Below are 22,550 nucleotides of genomic sequence, written 5' to 3'. Positions count from 1 at the left end.
CGGGTCACCTCTTGATCCCTTTTTAAAGATGGGCGTAACATTGGCTATCTTCCAATCCTCCGGGATCTCGCCTGTTTTCAGGGATAGATAGCAAATTTGCTGAAGTAGTTCCACTATTTCCTCCTTTAGTTCCTTCAGAACCCTTGGGTGGATTTCGTCCGGACCCGGGGATTTGTCAGTTCTTAATTTTTCTATCTGCCTGCGTATGTCCTCAAGGCTCACTTCCATGGATGTTAATTTTTCTGCTTGATCTCCATTGAACATGTTAAGTCTTTCTGCCACTTCTTTCTCCTCCTTCACCACTCCCTTCCTGTCTCTGTCGTCCAGCGGTTCCACCTCCTCCCTAGCTGGCTGTTTCCCTTTAACATATCTAAAGAACGGTTTGAAATTTCGTGCTTCCCTGGCTAGCCTCTCTTCATACTCTCTCTTGGCTTTTCGAACAACATGGTGACATCCTTTTTGATACTTCCTGTGCTCTTTCCAGTTCTCCTCAGTTTTGTCCTTTTTCCATTTCCTGAATGAATTTTTCTTATTTCCTATCACTTCCTTCACTACTTTAGTTATCCATGCCAGGTCTTTTGTTCGACTCTTTTTGCACCCCTTTCTGAATCTGGGGATATGCGCAAATGCTCAAAGCCTAATCCAGCCCGGCACAGGAAGAAGGAGGATCTCTCTCGCACAGCCCAGCCCAACCCAACGAGGGAGGATCTTCGGGCACTGGCACATGCTGTGCATTGGTGCTGGTGCCGGTGCCGGTGCCCAATCGGGTAAGAGTTGTCTTTGCGGTGCTGGGGGGGATGTAGGATCGCGGGGGTGACGCGAGCGGGGGGGGGGGAATGCCGGATCAGATTATCTCGGATCAGAGGGGGAGGAGGGGTGATGCGAGCGGGGGGGAGGATGCCGGTTTGGAGTAGGCAGGAGGAGGTTTTAGCATGCGCGGTATACGCGTGCGCGCGCTATATTAAAATTTTATTACGTAAATTTCTGTTCCCCGCGCGCTATACCCATGTGCGTGTTTTACACGGGTGCGCGGTATATGAGTGAAAATACGGTATATGAAAAATGGATGGAAGAAATTGCTTTACAATTAGTACTATTATGGGGGTGGAGTCAGGGACAGAGTTTGGGTAGGTCTGGGGTGGAGCTTGGGCAGGGGTACTCAGCAGGTATTTGTTTGGCTTAGGGGGTACTTGGGTGAAGAAGTTGAGAAACACTGCTATAGTACACAACTTTCAAAAATGAAAGTTGCCCCTCCAAACTTTTATAGCCTTTTATCTCTGGTTATTTGTAAACCACTTTTGGTACTTTTTTGCTCATGAGCATGTTTGCTTCTCTTTTTACATGCCCTACTTCTGATTTGTTGCATGCTTTCAGGTAAGGTAAATGTACATTTCTTTCCTTTTCCCTCAGCTGCATGTCGTGGGCCCTGGACTAAGGAGGAAACAACAAGGCTACTCATGGCCATAGAGGAGGTTATCCTAAATAGCGATGACCCTCTATTGATTTCTGAAATAGAGGCCGAGAGTTCTCAGGAATTCCTTTCTGTTCTGCGTGAGAAACTTTACAAGGGCATATCCTGGGTAGAGGTGGAAGCGAAAGTGGGAACGAGGAATTGGATGCAGTGTAAATCAAAGTGGTAAGCAGAGCATTTGATCTTTAAACTTTGTTACATCAGAATTAGAAACTTCAAATGAGTAGGTCAATCTGTAAAGGTTTTATTAAAGAAATATATATTGGAACATTCCGTTGATGTGTTTAGTAGTGCGCCATTAAATTTTCTCTTTGATCTGCTACAGGGAAATGTAAAGATGGTTTTGTTTGGTTTTTTTAATGCATGAAGGACTGATCTTCTCACTACAAAGATGACACAGGGGCAGAAAGTATATTCTGGATACAAAGGTCTGCAAGCAAAAATCAATATGATAAAAAGGTGAGTTCTTAAATTGTGTCAATACAGAACTGTGTTTACTGAATACCAGCATAGAAAGACAAAAAATTGTGCAAGATAAGATTGCAGTAGCAATCATAATAATAATAATAACAGCTTATATACCGCAATACCGTGAAGTTCTATGCGGTTTACAAAAGATTAAGCAAAGGTACAAATTGACTGACTTCAAGAGGGGAAGAAGAAAGAGAAGTAATTAGACAGGAAATTCATTGTTGAGGACAAAAGTGATCAAAAGGACAGTAGGTCGCTATTGAGAGGAAAGAGATAAGTAGATCAGTTGTCAAGATGTTTTAAGAACAGTTGTGTTTTTAGACGTTTCCTAAATCATAAACCAAATAGTGATGTATCTGCAGTCTGGGACTAAAGTACACTAATTCCACTTTTTCTGGTCGTGAGAGGTACAGAATAAACACCACTTTTATTCCTATTTTCACTCATATAATTTGAGGGGGGTTATACCTTGGCTTGGTTGTTCAGTATGTTAAATTTATGTAGATTGCAAAGTGATAGTTATTTTTTAAAGGGATATTAAATTGTAATACAGTGACAGATATAGTGTAAATAAGCAATAATCTCCTCTGTAGAGGGCATTTTATGGCACTTGGTGAAATTCAGCTCCAACCAAAACAGTCCCACTCAGTTCATGTAGAATACTGATCTCTTGATATGCACATATTGGTTTCTTTCTACTGCACTGACAGATTTTTTTATTTGCACAAAAATGTTACAGCATTCTTGAAATCCTGTAAATAAATTCTGTTGTCATCCCCCTCCCCACCCCGAAGGCAAAAAAAAAGAAACTCACCAAAATGGAAGCCAATAGTTTTTTTTGTCAATGCATGCTTTTCATTTGGTATTATGTAGCACACATTCTTGTGCAAAGGACATACGAGTCCTGGCAAAATGTAATATCCCCATACTCCCAAATTGATTGCAAAGGATGAAGTTAACATTCTTCAGCTCCATCTCCTTCATCAGTGCTGTAGTGCCCCCTTCAGTTTTTTTTGTTCTGCAATTGAGTTGAGAAGGTGTGATTCTGATCTGCTCTGATATTTATCCAAGTTTGGAGCTTTTCGGTGCTGTAGAGGTCCCTGGTGATCCCAGGGCAGCTCTACCTAGGAGAATGCAGACTCTGGGTCGGACATGTCTGGCTATCCTGCATTGGAACTTGTGGAGCTTGGGTTCTATTCCCCTTGAAGCTAGCTTGCATCCTGATTTATCAGGTTCTTGAGCGCAGGCTATTTGGCTCTGGTTTCAGTCCAACAGGGCTTAATGTTTGCAAGCTGCATAAAATAAATCCTTCATTCGCACACGGAATGTTTGGCCCTGGTTTGAATAAAAAAGATCTTCTCCAGAGACTTGGGATAGAGCAAGAGCAAATCACAGGTGTGTGGATGCTGCGGAGCTCAGGAAATGGCAGTGAAGCCTGGAAGGGTGCCCAGGGGGTACCTAGTCATGGATTTGCCTTGGAATTTATCAGTTTGTTGTGAAAAGCTTACTTAAACTGTCGGGTATCTTTCACATCGGTCAAGGGGGCAATGCTTGCTGCACAAGGGGACACACCCTCTCCAGGTGCACTTCAGTAGAAATTCCTGAGCAGGAGCCAGAGAAAAAGTCTGATAATGACTGGGGAACTGGGATTCTATGCCCTTACTGCCCCAGAGTGAATCGTCCCTTCTGGGGGATTGTGTCACAAATGGAGACTGGGGGCCAGTAGACTGTAGTCCCCCTTGAGCACAGTGAAGACCCGACACTATTCTATTTAAAGCGGTGTTGCTGTAATAGTTAAACTTTGGAGTTTCTGCAGTCTGCGGCAGTGCAGTGCTTAATTGAGTGCTTCCTAGACAGAGACTTCATTTTTTCCATTGTATTCAGAGCATTGTGAGATCCCAGAACGTTCCTTAAGGGGAGACTAAGACAATAACAAAGCTGTATCTCATGACTTCTGAATTTCAGCGAAGACAACATGGATACACTAGAGGTAGGTCTTGTCAGACAAATCTGATCAATTTCTTTGATTGGGTGATCAGAGAATTAGATAGAAAGAGTGTACTAGATGTGGTGTATTTAGATTTTAGCAAAGCCTTTGACATGTTCCATGCAGACGTCTAATAAATAAACTGAATGCCTTTGGGATGGGTCCTAAAGTGATGGGCTGGGACAGAAACTGGTTCAGTGGAAGATGACAGAGGGTAGTGTTCAATGGAGATTGCTCTGAGGAAAGGAATGTTACCAGTGGTGTGCCTCAAGATTCTGTTCTTGGGCCTGTTTGTTTTAACATTTTTCTAGGTGATATTGCTGAAGGGCTGTCAGGTAAGATTTGCCTCTTTGCGGATGATACCAAAATATGCACATCCCAGATGGTGTGAATAACATGAAGAATGGTCTGAAATTTGACAGCTAAAATATAATGCTAAGAAATGCAAGGTCATGCATTTGGGCTGCAAACACCTGAAGGAACGGTACAGTTAAGGGAATGAAGAACTTATGTGCATGACAGAAGAGCGGGACTTGGGTGTGATTGAATGTGATATTCTTAAGGTGGTCAAACAGGTTGAAAAGGTAATGGCAAAAGCTAGAAGGATGCTAGGGTGCATAGGAAGAGGTACGGTCAGTAGAAAAAGGAGGTATTGATGTTCTTGTATAAGACTTGTGAGACCTCATTTAGAATATTGTGTACAATTCTGGAGATCGCATCTTCAAAAAGATAAAAAAAGAATGGAGTCAGTCCTGAGGAAGGCTACTAAAATGGTGCGTGGTTTCTGTCATAAGGCATATGGGAGCAGACTTAAAGATCTCAATTTGTATACTTTGGAGGAAAGGCGGGAAAGAGGAGATATGATAGAGATGTTTAAAATATCTACGTGGCGTAAATGCGCATGAGTTGAGTTTTTTTTTCATTTGAAAGGAAGCTCTGGAATGAGAGGACATAGGATGAAGTTAAAAGGTGATACTTTCAGGAGTAATCTAAGGAAATACTTTTTCTGCAAAAAAAAAAAAAAAAGTGGTAGATATGTGGATTAGTCTCCTGGAAGAGGTGGTGGAGACACTGTGTCTGAATTCAAGAATGTGTGGGATAGGCATATGGGATCTCTTAGAGAGAGGAAGAGATAATGGTTACTGCAGATGGGCAGACTGGATGGGCCATTTGGCCTTTATCTGCCATGTTTCTACAGCTGGAGAGGACATTGTCATGGGCATTCAGTCCAAGGTTGATGGACTCTCACAGAAGAAGTGGTCCATAAACTGTTTGGAGCTATGGACCATTTGGCTCACCTTGCAAACTCTGGAGAAACACCAGGAAGCAAAGTGGTTGAGGTGTTCAATGTCATGGCAGTGACTTATTTCAGTTGACAGGGAGGCATCAGAAGTTCCACACTGAGCATGGAAGCCAAGCTGCTATTCTATTGGGCAGCGATATCACCCATAGCAGGGGTAGTCAATGTGCAAGCCAACTATCTCAGCAGGAAGACCTTAGATCGGGGGAGTGGTCACTATCCCAGAGGGCATTCAACTGCATAGTGCGACCCTGAGGGCCTCAAGTGATCAACCTCATGGCGTTGGCAGACAGCAAGAACGTGGCTCAATTTTTCAGCAGGAGAGCCAACCCAGGAAGCACAATGGCTTAGCGCCATGATCCAACATTGGCTAGCGCAAGGTCTGCTGTGCATGTTTCCTCTTTGGCCCATGATAAGCCGAGTCATCTGTTGAATAGCTAACCATCCTGGGCAGATGATCCTAGTGGCCCTGGATTGGTCACCTCGGCCGTGTTACAGGAACTTGGTGCACCTGCAAAGAAAAAGGGTCTCTGGCTACTGGTACACATGAATCTCTTGTCTCAGGGTCCAGTTCCCTTAGAGAATCTGGAACATTTTGGTCTTACAGCATTGCTCTTGATTGCACAGCCCTAGTGTGGAAAGACTATTTAGAGGTGGCTATTGCTACCCTCCTTAGAGCAGAGACAAGCAACAGTTGCGGTTAAGCTAAGGCCTGGAGATAGATCCTTGGAAAGCTTCAGTTAGTGGTTTTCGCTTTTCTGTGAACAGGTCTACAAAAGATCTGGCAGTTAGATCCCTCAAAGCGTAAGTTGTGGGTTTCCCATGTTTCAGAAGCTGAGTGGGAAAGGGTTCCTTGGCCTTGCATCTAGATATAGTCAGATTTTTGAAGGGGACACTCGGGTTGAGACCTCCAATAAGACAGCTGGAATCTTAACGTCCTGAGTGGCCTCAGCAAGGCACCTTTTGAGCCTTTGCAGGAGGCATCCATGTTGATTCTAACAGTGAAGACAGCTTTTGTGGTAGCCTCCTTCCCCAGAGTTGGTCTGAGGCAATGAAATGGTTTTAACAAGAGATTTCAGCACTGGAGACTTCATTGCTGATCAATTTCATCATCAACAGTCAAGTCATACATTCTAAATAAAAACTGTAAATTAAAAACAGCCTATAAATCACTCAAAGTATTTTCAAGAACCCAAAATTTCAAAACCTTGCAGAAGTCGAAATAACCAGTTAACCCACAGACGGTAATAGAAAAAGAATTCTATAAAGATGGTCCCCAGTTAACTAAAGGCTCTTTTTTCTAGACATTAATCTCACTGATTTTAAAGACAGAAGCTGCAACATGCACTGTTGAGCAACACATAAAAAGCATTGATGATCTTGTTTAATCAATTTGTCAGAAAAATATTTTGGTACACCCATACAGAAGACCTTAAAAACGAGAGATAACAATTTAAATGTAATCCTGGCTGAAAGGCTGCCAGTGCAAATCTTTGAAAATATGCAAATTCTAGTCCCAGAAATGCTGCTTTACAACTTTCTTTGATTTTTCTTTTAGGATTTTGCATCTTGATTTAGGGGGGGGGGGGCAATGCTGATACAGTACTTTTCTTGGCATGCTAGTCTGCTTGCTCTGCTTAATCACTACTTTTTTTTCTTCTACTTTCTAGACTGTATGAAATGCAGTTGGAAGACAGTAATGAGGTAAACTGGGAAGAGCTGGCAGATTGTATAGGGTAAATAGTTTTATTCAGTATTTTACCAAGGATGTTTGCAAGCTATCCCCCTCTAACCCTTCTGCTAATATTAGGTATCAACAGTGGTGCATGGCCAAATTATGTGACTGTAGCAGAGGAAGGTTGTCTAAAATGGCAGAAAACCACAAAGAAATGAAGGCTAGCTAAAATAAGAAAGTGTTAAATAACCAAATTCAAGAAACAAAATAAATGATAGCAATAAAAATGAAATTATTCAACATTTAGAGCAGTGGTCTCAAACTCGCGGCCTGGGGGCCACATGCGGCCCACTAGGTTCTACTGTGCGGCCCGCGGTCTGTACTAGTGCTGCCCGCTCTTTGCAGCGTCCTCCGACTTCCCCCCTGGTATCCTACTCTTACCTTCAGATAATTACCACAGTCTGCAGAGAGGATTGCCGGCGCTGTAGCGATCCTTTCAGGCTGCTGTTGTCCTCAGCAGCACGTTCCCTCTGCCGCGATCCTGCCCCCGACATCAGAGGAGGGGCGGGACCATGGCAGAGGGAACATGCTGCGGAGGCCGATGCCAGCCTGCAAGGAATGCTACAGCACCAGCAATCCTCTCTGCAGGCTGCGGTAATTAGCTGAAACTAAGACCGGGAAACCAGGGGGGAAGCTGGAGGACGCTGCAGAGAAGGGGGGAACATGCAGGCCTTCAGAGGGGGAGGTAAGATTTATAAACTATAAAGAGTTTTACTTCATGCAAAATTGTCATTTCTTTAATAAGACATTAACTATTTTTGCTGCGGCCCTCCAAGTACATACAAATCCAAAATGTGGCCCTGCAAAGGGTTTGAGTTTGAGACCACTGATTTAGAGCAACTTCTTACTGTATAAGAAAATCTGGAGGATATTTTAAGATTTTTCATGGTAATTAAGATTTTAATAATAACTTTATCTTTCTATACCGCCAATACCCAAAAAGTTCTAGGCGGTTCACAGAATAAAGAGGACTGGACATTCCAGTGATGATACAAAGCACACAGAAAAGCAGTACAATATTTCAATAGTGAAAAATACAATAAAAAACTATGACATAGTCATCAATCAAGTAACAAATTTTTTGAATAGGTCTTAACCAATTTTCTAAAGGTGCAATAAGATGCAGATTGTTGAATCAAGTCATCTAACCATACTTGAACTTTACCTGCTTGATAAGCCAAAGATCAATCAAAATATTTTTGATAAAGGCAATTTTTGTATTCTGTTTATTTAATATTAAGGTGTTCTTGAGTGAGGGAAGATAATATACACAATATACTTCTTGAAATAGTGTTTCTAATTCACATGGTCTGGACTAGACAGGTTTAATGGATGACTTTGTTAAAGTGGACAGTAACTTGTTAAAATGTGAGAGTCATGCTATTGCTGTATTTATCTTGTATGGGCTGGGTGCATTCTTCTGAGAGCTTTACGATTTGTTGTCTGATTGGAAAATGTTTCTTGCTTCTGAAGTTGAAGATTTGCCTTTACAGAGATGTCCCTCCATCTTATGTTCAAGCCAAGTTTTATAAGCTGAAGGCATGTCGTGTCCCTAATTGGAATAAAAAAACATTTCCAGGTCAGTGCTTTTGCCATATTCTAATACCAAAAATATATATTTTTTAAATAGTCTGTATTGCCATCAAAGATGGAGGCTGTCCAAGTACTTGACAAACAGTTCTATGGCAGGACTAATAACACTAGGCATTGGCACAGGACACTACTTTTGCCAGTACTTCTGGTCAGCTCTGTTTCATTATACATAGAGAATTGGACTGTTCTCATTCTCTCCAATATTTCCCAATGCTTTCTAGCTTATATGTTCAAATTGGACAGAGTTAAATAATTAGCAGAGAGCTAACTTTCTTGCAGATGGTGATCTCTATTGCAACATACAGTAATCTAATCTGTTATTTGTGCGTCGTGCAATAACTATAAAGGTTCAAGGCGACTTACAGCAAGAATTTGGAGAACACTTTGATCTACACAGAGACCAAAGAAGAGCGTAGGGATAGAACTATGTAGGGAATTGCATTTAGGAGAATAAATTAGGCAACATAAGTTAAACATTTCTGAAATCTAAGGAAACAAAGCAGGGAAGCACAGTACCGTATTTTCACATAGATAACGCGCACCCGTGTAAAACGCTCACACGGGTATAGCGCGCGAAAAACACAAATTTATGTACAGAAATTTTTATATACCGCGCACCCCCGTATACCGCGCATGCTGCCCGACTCTCCTTTCGCCCGCCCCGACTCCTCTGGAGACCCCGACTCTGTTTTCGCCCGCCTCGACTCTCCTTTCCCCCTTGAAATCCTGTCCCTACCCTGAAAGCCTGATGCCCCCCCCCGACGTCCGATTCACCCCCCCCGCAGGACCGCTCGCACCCCCACCCCGAAGGAGCGCTCGCACCCCCACCCCGAAGGAGCGCTCGCACTCCCACCCCGAAGGAGCACTCGCACTCCCACCCCGGAGAAGCGCTCGCACCCCCACAGCCTCCCCCCCTCCCCCATGGAGAAGCTGTCTACCTTGTTTCCGGATGCCAGCGAGCCCAGCTGTTTCCTCTGCCGGCGGTTCCACCCCTTCTCTGAGCCCTGCTGCGCTGCTTTTTCTTCCAGCGGTCCCGCCCTTTCTCTGACGTCCTTCGGGTGGGGTGCGAGCGGTCCTTCAGGGTGGGAGTGCGAGCGCTCCTTCCGGGTGATGAATCGGGCGTCGGGAGGGGGGGAAACTATGTAAAAAAAAAAATTTGTACAACGTGCTCACCCGTATAACGCGCAAGGGTATGCGCGGTTTGTAAAAACCACGTATAACGCGCGCGTTATATGCGAGAAAATACGGTAGTCAGTTAAGACCTAAGGATTGCTTAAGTCTGAGATTGCTAGTCTGAGAGGGAGGTACAGAACAGTGGATCTGAAGGAGGTACAATAGAACAAAAGGGAGAAGTAACGAGCTGCAAGAAGGCTAAAAGGAAAACACAATGAAGTTATGAGAAGAGGAATAGAAACATAGAAAAAGACGGCAGAAAAGGGCTGTAGCCCACCAAGTCTGCCCATTCCAAATACCCGCCCCCCTTAATTTACTCCCTTAGGGATCCCATGTGAAAATCCCATTTTCTCTTAAAATCTGACACGCTGTTGGCCTCAATCACCTGCAGTGGGAGTTTGTTCCAATGATCCACTACTCTTTCAGTGAAGAAGTATTTTCTGTAGTCGCTATGGAACTTCCCTCCCCTGATTTTCAGCGGATGCCCCCTGGTGGTCGAGGGTCCCCTGAGGTAGAAGATATCTTCTTCCTACTCGATACGGCCCGTGATATACTTAAACGTTTCAATCATGTCTCCCCTCTCTCTTCGTTCCTCAAGTGAGTACAGCCGCAGTTTATTCAGTCTTTCTTCATACGTGAGATCCTTGAGCCCCAAGACCATCCTAGTGGCCATACGCTGAACTGACTCGATTCTCAGCACATCTTTCCGGTAGTGTGGTCTCCAGAATTGAACACAGTATTCCAAATGAGGCCTCACCATGGACCTGTATAGCGGCATCATGACTTCAGGTCTCCTGCTGACAAAACCTCTACGGATACAACCCATCACTTGCCTTGCCCTGGAGGAAGCCTTCTCCACTTGATTTGCAACCTTCATGTCATCACTAATGATCACCCCTAGATCACGTTCCGTCGTGGTCCTGGCCAAGGTCTCACCATTTAGTATGTAAGTTCTGTAATTAGCTAACGAGGATAAGAATTAAGTTACAGCTTGGTGACAGGAAGAGGGGTTCAGTAGAGGTTGGATTTGGTTGCTGGTAGAGCATATGGAGTCTTTAGTTTCTTTTGAAAAATGGTGTAATTAGGTTCCGTCCTGATGGTTTTAGTGAGGTCGTTCCAAATTTTCACACCCTAGAAGGTGAACATAGAGTGGAATATTCTTTTGTATTTGAGATTTTTTGTTGAGGGTTCAGTTGTATCATAAGAACATAAGCAATGCATCTGCTGGGTCAGACTTGAGGTCCATCGCGCCCAGCAGTCCGCTCACGTGGCGGCCCAACAGGTCCAGGACCTGTATAGTAATCTTCTATCTATACCCCTCTATCCCCTTTTCCATTAGGAAATTGTCCAATCCTTTCTTAAACCCCAGTACCATACTCTGCCCTATTACGTCCTCCGGAAGCGCATTCCAGGTGTCCACTACACGTTGGGTAAAAAAGAACTGTTGAGATTTCTGCTTGAGGCTGACCATGCCGAGGAGAATAGGTGAATAGTGGGGCAGCAGAGTTTCCATAGAGTAGGTAGTGTATAATGCAGGAAGTTTTGAATTTTATTTGGGATGAGATGGGTAACCAATGAAGTTGCTTGAGGTAATTGGAAACAGTCGTATTTTTTTAGTTTGAATATGAGTCTTAGTGCTTTGTTTTGTATGAGCTGCATTTTGTGGACAAGTGTGATGTTAATTCTCATGTAGATGAGTTGCAGTAGTCCAGTTGAGGCATGATCAGCATCTGTACAAGTAGGGCAAAGTGGCATTGATGGAAGTATGGTCTGATGAGTTTGTTGTCTCATGGAGAAGAGGGTTTTTTCCCAGAGGTTGGAGATTTGTGGTTCCATAGTGAGCATAGTCCAAAATACAACCGAGGACTTGTCTACTGCGAGGGTGTAACCCAATTGGAAAGTGATGCTCGTAGGTGCTGTCTGTTGAGGAGTATGGAAGTATAGAACTGGTTTTACAGGCATTTAGCTTTAGCTTGTGCATTGTTGCCCAAGTTTGAATTCTATCTGAGACTTTTTGGATAGTATCAGTTTGGTTGTTGGTTATTGGGATAAGGAAAAGAAGGATGTCATCTGCACAAGACATTATGCTCTCATTGTTGAATTTGATATTTCCAAGCAAGCTATAAATAAGTTAAATAAAATTGGGGAAAGCAGAGAACCTTGTGGGACACCACAGAAGGCCTTCCAATTGTTGCAGAGGACCCCATCCTTTTGACTAGGTATTTTCTGTTTGAAGAAAATCAGCAACCCATTTTAAAACAGTATCTGTCGCTCCTATCTCAGAGACTTTTGTTAAGAGTAGGTGGTGGTTGACCAAGTCGAAGGCAGCAGAGATGTCAAATTGAAGAAGTATTATTACCTGTCAGCCTGTGCTTAGTAGCTGTTTAAGTGATCAGGGTGAGAAGGAGTAGTTCTGTGCTGTGCTGCAGTCGGGAGGGATGTAGACATGAGTGTTGTTTGATATACATTGTAAGTTGCTTGATTACATGGGTTTCTAGGATCTAGTGCTGCCCGATTCACGATTCGAATCGATTCTCTGATTCACTTTGGGTGAATCGATTCGAATCGGTTTGTTTTTTAAGAAAATCGGACTTACCCTTGTTAGAGACCTGTTCGGGCTTTCCCTCTGCCACCGGCTTCACCCTTCCCGAGGCATTGGGCAAAGACTCCTTGACTTTCTTCTCAGCGAGACCTGCCTGATTCGAGGCACAGTTCTCCACACTAGTCGAGGCATCCATCGAGGCATAGATCTTCTTCTTGAGACACGCCTAGCCTTTCTACACCTCAAGGTTATTCGAGGCTTTCTACTCCGAAGTCGAGGACACCTCCTCCATCTACTTCTTCTGTGAGGGATTCTTCTCCCAGTGAGTCGTCTATACCTGCATATTCAAGTCTCAGATGTGAGTACTCCAGGGAAGCTTCGCCCTCATTCTCTGCTCTTTGAGGCGCTTCAAGGTCACCTTCCCCTCGAAGTCAGCCTACCTTGGAACAGATCTCCTTTTCAACTTTTCTACGTCAAATGAGTAAGGAGCTCAAGATTAATTTGGTCTCTGATTCAAAATATACTACTGAGTATTTAGAAGAGATGGGTATGTTTCGACCTCCTTCGGAGTCTCTCAAAATACCCATTAATAGACTTCTCTTTCAAACTTTCAAGAGGAACCTTGAAACACCTTACTCCATTTCTGCTGTTCCAAGCAAGCTGGAATCCTGTTACAGAATGGTTCATTGAAAGGGCTTCGAGAAATCTCAATTATAACATCAGTCCCTTCTCGTGGAGTCCTCTTTGAAGAAGAACAATCCTTCCAAGGTTTATGCCACTGTCCCTCCTGGCAGAGAGGGCAGGATCATAGACAAGTTTGGGCGCCATTTGTATCAGAATTCTCTGATGGCAACCAGGGTTTTGAATTAAACTTCATATTCATTTCTTATTTCAAGCATTCATTTAATACACTGCCTGCATATTTCAAGTATGTTCCTCAACACCGTCTTACCGGTTTTCAGAATACCATTACTACTCTGAATCAACTCCGCATGCATTTCCTTCAATCTTCCTATGATGCATTTGAGCTTTCCTCGAGGGTCACCGCCTTCTCAGTGGCCATGCACCGGCTTGCCTGGCTTTGCACTGTTGACATGGACCCTAATCTACAGGATCGCCTCGCCAACATTCCTTGTCAAGGCAATGACTTATTTGATGATTCTATCGAGGAAGCCACTAAGAAGTTGTCTGAGCATGAGAAGTCATTTGCTTCCATCATTCATCCTAAGCCTAAGCCTTCCACCTATAAGGGTTTCAGGCCTGTACAATTTTATCAGCGGCATTTCCCAAAGCGAGCAGCTCCTTATACCAGGGTGCCTCCTAAGAAACCCCAATAGCAACAGAGGCAGCAGAAACATCAGCCATCGTTCTGCCTCTGTCCTCTCCCCTTCCCATTGGAGGTCATCTCCATCATTTTTACCATCGATGGGAGATCATTACATCAGACCTCTGGGTGCTGTCCATCATCAGAGAAAGGTACTCTCTTCATTTCATCCAGGCTCCTCCAGATCTGCCGCCAAGAGAGTATCCTTCCAATCCATCCCAGACCGCCCTTCTTCTTCAGGAAACTCAAGTTCTGCTTCGTCTCCGTGCCATCGAGGAGGTTCCACTGGAATAGCAGAGCAGGGGTATTTATTCCCATTACTTCCTAGTCCTGAAGAAGACGGGTGATCTGCGACCCATTTTGGATCTCAGAGCCCTCAACAAATTTCTTGTCAGGGAGAAATTTTGAATGCTGTCCCTAGCATCATTATACCCCATTCTAGATCAGAACGATTGGTTATGTTCTCTAGATCTCAAAGAGGCTTACACTCACATTCCCATTCATCCAGCCTCTCGACAGTTCCTCAAATTTTTGGTGGGACATCTGCATTTTCAGTACACAGTGCTACCTTTCGGCCTGGCTTCATCTCCAAGAGTGTTCACCAAATGCCTAGTTGTAGTAGCAGCAGCTCTGCAGGTGTTCCCGTACTTGGACGACTGGCTCATCAATGATTCCACAGCTCAAGGGATTATTGTAGCGACCCTACGAACTATGTGGTTTCTACAAAGTTTGGGGTGCAAAATCAACTTTCCCAAATCCCAGCTTCAGCCCTCTCAGAATTTACAGTTCATCGGAACTGTCCAACTCAGTGCATTCTTCCTCAACAACGTCAGGATGCTCTCATTCATCTAAGCTACAAGGTGTCTTCCTTGACTACAGTTTCAGCAAGACACATGATGGTTCTCCTAGGTCACATGGCCTTGACAGTTCACGTGACTCCTTTTGCCAGGCTTCACCTCAAAATTCCTTGGTGGACCCTGGCATCTCAGTGGGCGCAGGCTTGTGACCCACTCTCTCAACTATTTCAGATGTCCCCCCCCCCTTCAGAAAGTCCTAACCACAGATTCCTCGACCTACACTTGGGGGACTCATCTCAACGGTCTCCATACACAAGGCCATTGGTCCAACACGGATCATCAATGTCGTATCAATCTGTTGGAACTCAGAGCTCTCAAAGCTTTTCAGCATCTTCTTCATGATCAGATAGTCCTCATTCAGACAGACAACCAAGTAGCCAAGTAGTTCTATGTCAACAAGTACTACTTGTGTCTTATGGAGCGAAAAATACGGTAATTGTGCTTTCTTGGCATCTGAGATGTATTTATATTTCTTTATTGCAGTACTCCATTTGAGTTTTGTGGTCTAGTGATTTACTCTTCTGCCATAATCTAGAGAATCTTTCTAGCTGTCGGCACTGTTGTTTTCGGCTCTCAGAGACTCAGTAAAACAAGGAGAGGTTTTGGCTTGTGTAATTTTGCAAGGGTGCAAGGATGTTTAAGGTGTTGGTGGTGGAATTGTTCTAGCTAGCTAACATAGGATTAATGCAGTCTCATGGGGGAGTCAGGGATTCGGTTATTCTGTTCCAGAATAGAGCTTTTCTCTTCTGATGGTTTGTTTGGGCTTCCTGATGTAAAGTTCAGGTTGAAGTTGAGGAGGTAGTGGTCTGACCAGGGGATGTGTCCATTTGGTATTGGAGGTGAGATTAGAGTGAGTGGATGCGAGTAAGTCGAGGGTATGACCTTTCTCATGTGTGGAGGCTGAAGGATGATAGTGATTTGGCAGTCTTCTAGGGGTGGTAGCTTACCGGTGGGCCACTCAATTTTGTTCTTACTCCTCCCCATAGGCATCATACCTTTGCTGGTGGTTGCTGAAGTCCCCCACCCTCACCCCCAGTCAAAGAAATCCTTTGCCAATGCTACTTCCTTGTGCTATCTCAAGAAAGATGAAGTCAGTGGGGGGTGCCTCTAGCTGCCAATGGTAACACTCCTTGAGCATGCTCAGCTCATGCACAAACTGAGCATACTTGGGGACTGCAAGTGTCTGTGGCTTGAGGCATGCTGCTGACTTCTCCACTCATGAAGCAGTATAAGGAAGGGGGCAACTTGGGCAAGCTGTCCACCAGCCATTGAGCAGGTATTGCAGCTTTGGAGGGGGTCCAGGTTGGGAGGGCCTCCCTCAATATTTTCCTTTCTCCTTCCTCTCTCCCTGGCTTATCATTTAAGGCAATATTCAGCCCTGCCGCCAGCAGCAGCCCTACAGAAAGGCTGCCTGCACTGGGTCGTTCCCTTTGTCCTGCCCCTTTCTTGGAAACAAAAAGTTGCATCAGAAGGGAAAAGGCCTGGTGCAGGCAGCCTTTCAGTAGGGCTATCACTGGCTGCAGGGCAGAAGACTGCCTTAACAGTAAGCCAGATGTGGGAGGGAACATTGAGCTATGGTAGGGTGAAGGGGGAAGGAGAAGATGCTGGACCATTCAAAAGGGAGGAGAGAAAGGCAAGCAGAAAGTGGGCTGCAGGTGATTAATTACAATTAATGTGTTTATTAATGTGCAGTCCTAGTATAAGTACATATCAGATTAGTCCTAGTTTTTGTGATTAATGTTAGAAAAGCTTGTGGTCAATGGCCTCATTATAACTATTTCGCTTCATGTCTTGGGTCTAACTCACATGTGTCAAACACAAGGCCAGGCGGGCCGAATTCGGCCCACCTGGCCTTTTTATGTGGCCTGTGGCAATGCTCCTGAACTTCCACTTCTCACAACCCAGCGTATCATCCTTCCCGACATCGCCATCATGCCGGAAAGTCTGCTGGCTTCGGCAATGTTGTCCGTGGCTCCCCCTCCGTCCGCCGCAGTCCACCTGGGTGGAACCAGGAAGTTGCGCGTCATTGGAGACAGACCGCAGCAGGCGAAAAGCAGGAGGGGGAGCCATGGACAGCACTGCTGAGTCATTGAGGCCAACAGACTCCTTGGCTTGGCAGCGACTTCGGACCAGCGCCAGAGGGAAAGACACGCCGGACTGTGAGGAGAGAGGGACCGGCGCTGGAGGGAAAGGTATGCTAGGCTGTGAAGAGAGCGAGATGAAGGGAGAAAGGTTGGACCTGGGGTAGTGTGGAGAAAGAGGGAAAAAGATACTTGAAGGGAGAACCTTTGGGAAGAGAAAAGGATAAATGGTGGACCTGGGGGGAGGGAGGGAGGCAGGCAGGCAGACAAGGGGAGAGATGGGATGGGGCAGTTGGGAAGAGAAAAGGAGAGAAGTCGGATCTGGAGATTTGAGAATTGATAGGTAGCTAAAAATTTAAAAAGGAAAAGGATGAGAAAGGGCGAGATTTGAGTGGACAGAAAAGAAAAAAGGAGAAAAGTTGAAAGGGAAAAATCAATATGTTGGAGACGGGGAATGGAGCAAGAGAGAAGAGGAGGAAAATATGGACAGAAGACACTGGAAAGAGAATTAGAAGATAGACAAAATCAGAAAGAGAAACTGGGACTAAAGGCAAAATGACCAGACTATAAAAGGTAGAAAAAATAATTTTATTTTCTGTTTTGTGATTACAATATGTCAGATTTGAAATGTGTATCCTGCCAGAGCTGGTGTTAGACAGCAAGCATGAACTAGGACCTAAAAGAGAGGAAAAGTCTTTTTTATTTATTTTGTAGCTGGCGTGGGGTTGGAGAGGTTGTAGCCCTATACTTCTACTAAGACTAATCCCCTCCTTTGCTGGCGCACAGCGTGGGCTTTGGTGGTGGCGACAATTGATCCGACGCTCACAGAAGTCTTGTGAGCGTTGGAGCAGCCGACGCTGGGGACCATGCTGTGCGTCAGCAAAGGAGGGGGTAAGTATCTTAATAAAATATCTGGCCCATGACTTAGCCTGTGTTTTAGATTTTGACCCCTTATGTGATTTGAGTTTGATACCCCTGGTCTTACTTCATAAAGAACATATATCAGATTCAATAATCATATTCATCTGTGCTTTCCTATGATAGAAATGTGCAAGGGATGATTTATTTACTGACTTTTCATGAAGATATTCACCCAAAGTGGTTTATGATACATTGAAGTGTAATCCAGTAGGACCTTTACAATTGTTAGTTGACAGGAGACTCAAGAACTCGCACACAGTCTGATGCAAGAAGCTAGTCTTTCTTCCACAGCTACAATAGTAAGTACTGTCCAGTTACCAATCAGACTACTAGGTATATTACTTAAATTGATCTTGAACTTGAAGTAGAGTTTGGGAAGAACTCGGGAGTTTTGATGATCATTTCCATCCATTCCATACTTACCAGCTACACAAAGATAGGAAGACCCTCTACTGTTTGATTCTGGTAGTGTAAATCATTGTGCTGTTAGCTATTATCTGGTTATATGGTCCATATGTATAGAATGTAAAAGTTCTTTAGTAGCCAATTGGAAGGACACCAGGTATGCCATATGCACCCTCATGGACTTGGAATGAAAGCCAAGGTCAGATTTTCAGGATATCCCTACGAACATTCATATGAGAGAATTGCATTCAATGGAGGTAATAAGCATGCATCTCTCTTTCATGCATGTTTATTAGGGGTATCCTGAAAGTGAAAATATGACCCTTTGACAGCCCTCAAGGATTAGGGAAGACCAAAGCCATAAATCCTTTTTTCTTTTCCTTCTAGAAATTATAGATTTTCTGTATGAGAACACCCTTCCAGAATTTGAGGAGCGTCTAAGTAAGACTGAGAAGAAGTTTGCCAAGGCACTCTGCAACCAGCAGAAGCAGACAGTTTTTCGAATCTGTGACATCTTCCAATATGAATACTGTGATTCTGAAAATGAGTGATTTTCAGGAGATAAAATTCTGCAATGTTCTGATTTGGCCACTGGGAGTTGAGATGGTTGAGAAATAAGGCAGACAAACACTGAAGTGCAAATGTGTAAACATGGCTGCTCCTTATATCCTTGTATGTCTCCATTTCTCACCATTGTGAGTGAACTGATATGCCTGTATCCTAAAGGCTAGAAGAAATAACATCAGTGTTCTATCTTATCAAACAAAGTAGTCTTAATTAATATCTGAAAACTGCAATAGGATAACATAGCTTGAAATGCTAGGGTTCTATCTAAGAAGGTCTTATATCTACACTCAAATAAACACAAGATCAAAATGAAATCATTATCCCGAGCAGTCTTTGACAGCTATATAATAGTATAATGTTGATGTTTCAAATTTCCAAGTGCAGTTGCTAGGAGCCTTTGTTAAAATGAGCTGTTTAACTATATACATACTGTAAAGCAAAGAGACTTATTTCACACAAGGAATGGAAAAGAGGCGTAATATAAATCTACCTTGTGTGATAATGATTAGCATGCAGAGTTTTGAAACACTATCACAATTCTAGGCTATCAGTGCTTCTAGTTCACATTGGTAGTCAAATTATAAGCAAGCATAAAACTGTCATCCATGTTGTCCTTAATCAATAGTAAACACTTTCACATGGATTTTGTTGAAGGCAAAAGAAACTACAACATAAGCTAAAAAGGCCCCACAGGGAGGTAAAGCCTCAGACAAAGCCCTCCCACCGCCCCAGCTGTGGCCAAGGTATTCAGGAGGAAAACCTCATTGGCATAAAAACCTCCTGTGGAGACCACTATAGCTCTATGTTGTGTAAACAAATAAATGAATGGTGAAATTAAATAGCAAAACTAAATAGCAAAATGGTCACACTCTTAAAATTGTAGTGTCTCAAAAAGTCGCCAAATAGTCACACCTTTGAGTATAAAGTGACTTAAAACTTATCTTTTGTTTGTATAGCTTTTCCTCCCTGTGGAGCCTTTTTAGCTCATGTAGCTTCTTTTGCCTTCCATAAAATCCATGTGAAAGTGTTTATTATTGATATAATTTTGGATTTTTCACTATTTCTGAGTTTGAATACATATCCATGTTGTCCTTAAACATGTCCGATTTTCTGCTCACCCTCTTTTTTCCCTGTCCATGACGCTGCATCATCTACACACCAGTGCATGTGGCAATCGCAAGTTCACAAATCAGATGTTAGGATTTTTCCTACTACCTTTTGCAGGTAAATTTCAGACTTATCAGATAGGATTGTGAGAAAAGGCACTGCCCACAAGAAGAGTAAGACTCTGAGAGACATTGTGTAAAGTAAACAATATAATTTATTTACATTTTGGGCCCAAAATGAGTGCCCTCTATGCACGGAAATTGGCAAGATGGACACACTTGGCATAGTACAGTGTCTCTCAAACTTTCTCAAGCAGGGGCACACTAAAGGTAGTGGCCACAGCGCAAAGCACCCCGGAAGTGCACAGACATCGCCATGATGACATCATGCGCATGCGTGACATCCACGCATGCGCAGAGGCCCTCCAAACAGGCCCTGAAATGCCAGTAGGGTGTGCCATCAGGGAAGTCTTAACAAATATCAACTGAGTACCTCCAACCATAGACATCCCAAGCTCCACCCTAGACCTACCCTAGCTCTTCCCCCAGATCCCGCCTCCTTTACTAATTATAATGCAATTATTTCCATTCATTTTTCATATACACAGCAGATATAAATTCTCAGAACTGACACATTTCAATCACTATATTGAAAATAAAATCATTTTCCCTACTTTTGTTGTCTGGTGACTTTATTTTTCTGTGCTTTTAACTATGTTTCCAGGGCCTTCTTTTCCATTGACTGTTTTTCTCTTTCTTCACTTTCTGCCCTGCGTCCATCTTTGGCATTAACTTAACATTCAGTTTTTCTGCTTTGTTCTCAAAATCTACTTTTCCATGTCTTACCTTCCCTTCCTAGCTCTCTCTCCTCCCCCCCCCAGTAGTCCAACATCTCTCTCCTTCCTTTCCCCCTTCCAGTCTGGCATCCCTCTCCTCTCCCATAATCTGGCATCTCTCTCTACTACTACTATTATTTCTATAGTGCTACCAGATCCCCCTCCTTCCCTTCCATTCCCTGGTCTGGTATCTCTCCCTTCCTTTAGTCATCTTCCCCCCCAGTATAACATTTCTATCTTCCTTCCTCCTTTCTGCCCCCTCCCAGTCCAACATTTCTCTCTCCTTTCCACCAGTCCAACATTTCTTTCTCTCTTCCTCCTGTATGCTTCTTCTCTGGTCCTCCTTCCCTCTCATAACCAACATCTCTCTCCCTCCATGAGTCCAACTTTTCACTATCTTCCCTCACCCCTTCCCCTCCCCCGAGTGTGACATTTCTCCTCCCCTCCTTTCTGTCCTCACCATCCATCTTGCCATGAGTCCAATTCTTTCAACCTCCTGCACACTTTCTCTCTCTCTCTCTCTCCTTGCCTCTTCCCTCAAGTGACATGATTCCTTTCCTCTCCCCATGCACCATTTCTCCTTCTCCACCCCATGTCCATTTCTCCCTCTCTCATCACTCTCATTCCTCCTGTAACAATTTTCATTTCTTCCCTCCCCCCAACCCCACTCGCAGCTAATATGCTGTCTCCCCATCCACCATCTCACCCATTCCTCCAGTGTGTAGCATCTTTCCTTTCCCTCTCCTTCTGTCATGTCCAGCAGAACCTCTTCTACCTTCCCTTTCCCTGCCCCCTATCCAGCAGCACCTCTTCCTCTCTCCAAGTCCAGCAGTATCCCTTCATCCTCCTCCTTCCCCATGTTCAGAAAAAAACCTTCTCCCTTTCTTCTGCCGGTGGTGACGATGTGGGGCAGCATTCCAGCATCGGGAGCTTAGATTTATTTCTGCCTGTCGATTTTGACGGCTTTTTTCATTCCCGCGGCTGTTTGCTACCCTTCCTTTGCGGTACCGAGTCATGGCCCTGGGGGGAGGGAGCTGTCTGCTACGTCTGCCTGTGTGCCTCCTTCACTGGATTTTCAGCGCAAAGTGAAAGCTGTGAACTGCTGTTCATCATGGTTCGTGCAGGAGCAGGAAAGAAAAAAGAAATTTCCTTCTGGGTCCTAGTGCCTTCTGTATTAGTTGCAGGCGCTGTTTTCTAACATACATTGAGAGTTATTAAGCTCTTCTTTACCTGTGAATATTCTCCTCATCTTCTGTTTGTTTGATTTTTTTTTTAATCATTGAAGAGAGGGGAGAGCTTGACCCAGCAGAGGTAGACAGAAGCCCAATGCTGTTAGAAACCTGCATCACCGGCATGTGAATCTCTGACCCTTCAGGAGGTACCTCTCGTGGAGAGAGGCAAGTCAGCTGGCTGGCGCTTCTCTTCCTCCTCAGTATGCCGTGGCCACACTTGGAATCTCAGGAGGAACACCAGTGTGCTGCGGCACACAGTTTGCGATACACTGGCATAGTATATTCATTGGATATATAGTTTGTACAATCTTTAGTTAGCCCCTCCTGCCTGTCTGCTCACTGGGTAGAGCAGTACAGTTCACAAATTCTCAAATCCTTCACACTTACTTCCTATCTCTCCACCCCTTATTCTTCAGACCCTGACCATATTTGCAGCTGCCCATATTTGGGCACTGTTCTCTTCTTTCACATGCTTGCCCCTCACGTGACATGCTTAGACCATCTTTTTAAACAATAGTCCTTATGGTAAATTCTGCTGATACCTTGAAACAATGTTCATATAACTGTAGGCATTGTATTTAATGTCTCAGGAATGCCCCCCTCCTATCCTTTGAGTCAGCAATACTTCTTACTGTCATATGCACACAATATTAGACAAACTCTTTCTGGAATTTTACCAGTATTTCATTTAGTTTTCCATTACCGTTTTATTAATATATTCTTTATAATATTACCTCTTTAGTGACCCTCTGCCTTTTTAGAATTATATGTATACCGTATTTTTCGCTCCATAAGACGCACTTTTTTCCACCCAAAAGTGGTTGAAAATCTCGATGCGTCTTATGGAGTGAAGGTATAATTTTTAACCCCCCCCCCAAATCCCCCTCCCCTGTTGCAAGCCCCTATTTAAAACATCCCCCACATGCCTGCCGCCGCACCTTTGTAAAAC

At 44.0% G+C, this 22,550-nt stretch overlaps 1 protein-coding gene and 1 long non-coding RNA gene across 6 annotated transcripts in view; one reads left to right on the top strand and one right to left on the bottom strand.

The window, feature by feature from the left end:
* TTF1 (transcription termination factor 1) overlaps window positions 1–20,221 on the top strand; it is a 59,022-nt gene extending 38,801 nt beyond the window's left edge. For 3 of the 5 annotated variants that reach the window (XM_033960481.1, XM_033960482.1, XM_033960480.1), the window contains 5 exons: window positions 1,411–1,636; window positions 1,841–1,930; window positions 6,900–6,965; window positions 8,458–8,543; window positions 18,248–20,221. In XM_033960481.1, coding sequence (XP_033816372.1) covers window positions 1,411–1,636; window positions 1,841–1,930; window positions 6,900–6,965; window positions 8,458–8,543; window positions 18,248–18,411 — 632 coding nt within the window. In that variant the 3' untranslated portion in view covers window positions 18,412–20,221. The remainder of the gene's footprint in view (window positions 1–1,410; window positions 1,637–1,840; window positions 1,931–6,899; window positions 6,966–8,457; window positions 8,544–18,247) is intronic. The other 2 variants (XM_033960479.1, XM_033960483.1) reach the window with 2 other exon arrangements.
* On the bottom strand, window positions 8,473–21,953 carry LOC117367683. Its single transcript, XR_004540817.1, has 2 exons — window positions 21,600–21,953; window positions 8,473–8,516 (listed from the first exon to the last, which is right to left on the bottom strand). It is a non-coding gene; the product is annotated as an uncharacterized LOC117367683 (long non-coding RNA).
* Between the last annotated feature and the right edge of the window lie 597 nt (window positions 21,954–22,550).

The sequence above is a fragment of the Geotrypetes seraphini genome, chromosome 10 (genome assembly GCF_902459505.1).
Source record: "Geotrypetes seraphini chromosome 10, aGeoSer1.1, whole genome shotgun sequence".
Classification (NCBI taxonomy): Eukaryota; Metazoa; Chordata; class Amphibia; order Gymnophiona; family Dermophiidae; genus Geotrypetes; species Geotrypetes seraphini.
Note: the sequence above shows the minus strand (reverse complement) of the source record. Positions and strands in the feature narration are given on the sequence as shown.